The sequence below is a fragment of the Trachymyrmex cornetzi genome, unplaced genomic scaffold, assembly GCF_001594075.2.
Source record: "Trachymyrmex cornetzi isolate Tcor2-1 unplaced genomic scaffold, Tcor1.1 scaffold138, whole genome shotgun sequence".
Classification (NCBI taxonomy): domain Eukaryota; kingdom Metazoa; phylum Arthropoda; class Insecta; order Hymenoptera; family Formicidae; genus Trachymyrmex; species Trachymyrmex cornetzi.
This window is the reverse complement of record NW_017295960.1, coordinates 1743496-1746133: the sequence shown is the minus strand read 5'-3', so window position 1 is coordinate 1746133 and position 2638 is coordinate 1743496. Positions and strand designations below refer to the sequence as shown.

General features: G+C 32.5%; 1 protein-coding gene across 2 annotated transcripts in view; it reads right to left on the bottom strand.

Moving 5' to 3' along the window:
* Positions 1-2157: 2157 nt before the first annotated feature.
* LOC108770989 (parathyroid hormone/parathyroid hormone-related peptide receptor) overlaps positions 2158-2638 on the bottom strand; it is a 29060-nt gene continuing 28579 nt past the window's right edge. For both annotated transcript variants that reach the window (XM_018522820.1, XM_018522821.1), the window contains one exon: positions 2158-2298. In XM_018522820.1, the coding sequence (XP_018378322.1) occupies positions 2176-2298 (123 nt within the window). In that variant the 3' untranslated portion in view covers positions 2158-2175. The remainder of the gene's footprint in view (positions 2299-2638) is intronic.

The window sequence follows — 2638 nt, the reverse complement described above, 5'->3', positions numbered from 1 at the left end:
TATGAGAAGAAAATAAATAATTTTTGTCTCTTGCAGTTTTTTTGTAAAGTTGATAATATTTGAGTAAAAAATTATTCAAGATCAATATTTTGCGATTTTTAGTAATTAATATCTTATTAAAACTATTGTGAAAATTGCAAAATGATAAAGGACTTTTCGACTCAGTTTAGTCGGCTCTATCTACACAAAAGTGATTGGCAAAAAAGGTAAGGACATCCTGTATATATATATATATATCACGGAATAATAAGAAGATCAAATTCAAATGGCCGGTCAAGAAAAAAGTGGACTTGAAACACGGTGTAGGAAAACTCATGGAAAATCCGGCAGATGTGATTTTAGTGTCATCACGCCTTGCAAGAAAAGTTGGAAGTCACGTTGACTGTCACGTGGTCACAAGTCACACGTATGTATGTATGTATGTATGTAGTAGTATGTGTAGATACATACATGTGACCTGTGACCACGTGACAGTCAACGTGACTTCAAACTTTTCCTGCAAGGCGTGATGACACTAAAATCACATCTGCTTCTATGCCACATAATACATCTTTTCATACCATAAAAATTATGTCTAAGACATTTTGTCGAAAAATGAATAGTTTCGGAAATAATTGTTTGCTTCCATACTTTTTCCCCACCCTGTATATGTGTGTGTGTGTGTAGATGTACAAATAATTATTTTTTAATACATTAAACGTTGTGAATATAAAAAAATTAATTGATTTTTTAAAATGGAAATTAGGCCATAAAACTGTACATAAGCTGGATAATAAAAAATTTATTATATTTATCTTCTTTTTTAAATTCTTTTAATATATCATAATTTATACATTAATCGGTTTGTGCTAGTTGTACATCATATTCGTCAATCTTAATACAAGTATATACACATTTACATACACGTAGTGAGAGAGCTTCGAGGTAAAATGTTTAACCGAACGTATATATTTTTGAAACAAAACGCTTTTATCTTAAAACTGAGAACACTCTTCACGTTAGACAATTATTGATCCTTCCTTTAATAAGAAATTTGCCAACATTTATTATCTCACACATATACATATTTTTAAACATATTTACTCTTAAAAACTAGGATTTGTTAAATAACATTTTCAATTATATTGTTGCACACTTAAAATAGCTTTTTCTCACTGATAATCTTTCATGGGACATTTATGATAAATAATGAATGAAGGAAATGAAGATGATATCCTGGGCCTATTCCGTAAAAACAGAACTTTTATAGCATTCAAAACCTAATCTACAATATGTTCTTTGCTTCCTGTTTCTTGTCTTTTACTTCTTGACTTTTTTCCTTTTTGCCGTTCTATCGACAATCGTATTTATTGTAACGTGTTTTTCATTTTTTCCGAAATTTGTCAATGTTTATCTCGGGCGACAGAAAATAAAGAAACTGAATAAGAAGCAAAAAGGCAACAGTGGTAAGAAGTGGTAAGAAGCAAAAAAACAAGAAACAAAGAGCACATCAGAGTAAATCAGACTTAAATTATATAAGTATCTATAAAAGCGTTTTAATGTTTACGCGATGTTTATGATACAGCATACTTGCAAATAGGATTGCTGATAACAAACTTCTGTGATGCACGATACGGCCGTATCAAAGTTCAACAAGCTGCTTTTATTTATTTATACTATTTATACGTATGTATAGAAATCACAAAAAGCGGAGCTTTCAACAGTTTTCAGCATTTTCGCAGGTCTAAATATAGATATAAGTGTCGCGTTGCAAACAACGAAGTACATTGGGAGATATTTTGTCGAAAATTCTGACGAATCTCTAAAAGTACTAAAATATCGAACACTATCTGTACATTATCATATACATATTCGCACGAATTACAATCTACGACACGGACACTTGCGCGAATGACACGGTATTTCCGTGAAAGAGACGATAGCTAAAAAAGAAAAAGACTCAATCTCTCTTACTAATTAAGTGACAGAGGAAGAAAACGCGCGAAGGAACAGACTTCTTCGTCCTTTCTCCCAGCTCTTTGTTTTTTCGAAAATTTATAACAGGATTTAAAAATATTCCTAATTCTATTCTTCCCTTTTTAGAGAATTTAAGCGAAACGCGCGTTTGTTCAAATGTACGTCGAACGGGACAAGCGACCCGTGATCTTTTTTTCTATCGTAAAATGCGGGATGTTATCACGGATGTCCGCGATGTTGCTGCAGATCGTGCAACTCGTATGCGAGATGACAGCACTCGGAGTCACTCCATCGATGATGGTCGCGGATCTTATCGACATTCGGCCCCGACGCATCCGACATCTGAGAGAAAAAGACAGTCGTTCAACAGAGAATTATTTTCGGGAAAGTAGAAATAATTATCTTTTTCTCAAAGAAAGATAAATTAGACAGCTATTTGTGCGAATTTCGAAAATGATTAATTAAAAAATAAATCGAATGACCATTTATGGCTACATTCTAAAATGTCCTCTCCGAGGAAAATTTTACTCGATATAATACGATAATATACGTTACATGTATATTATTAGATGCTAAACTTAATTCCTATCGTTTTTTCGTCTCGAAAATCGATTTGTTTCGAAGGGAAGATGAATGAATACCTTAATCAAAGTAATTTCCTCCATTTTCTACTACTTTTTCC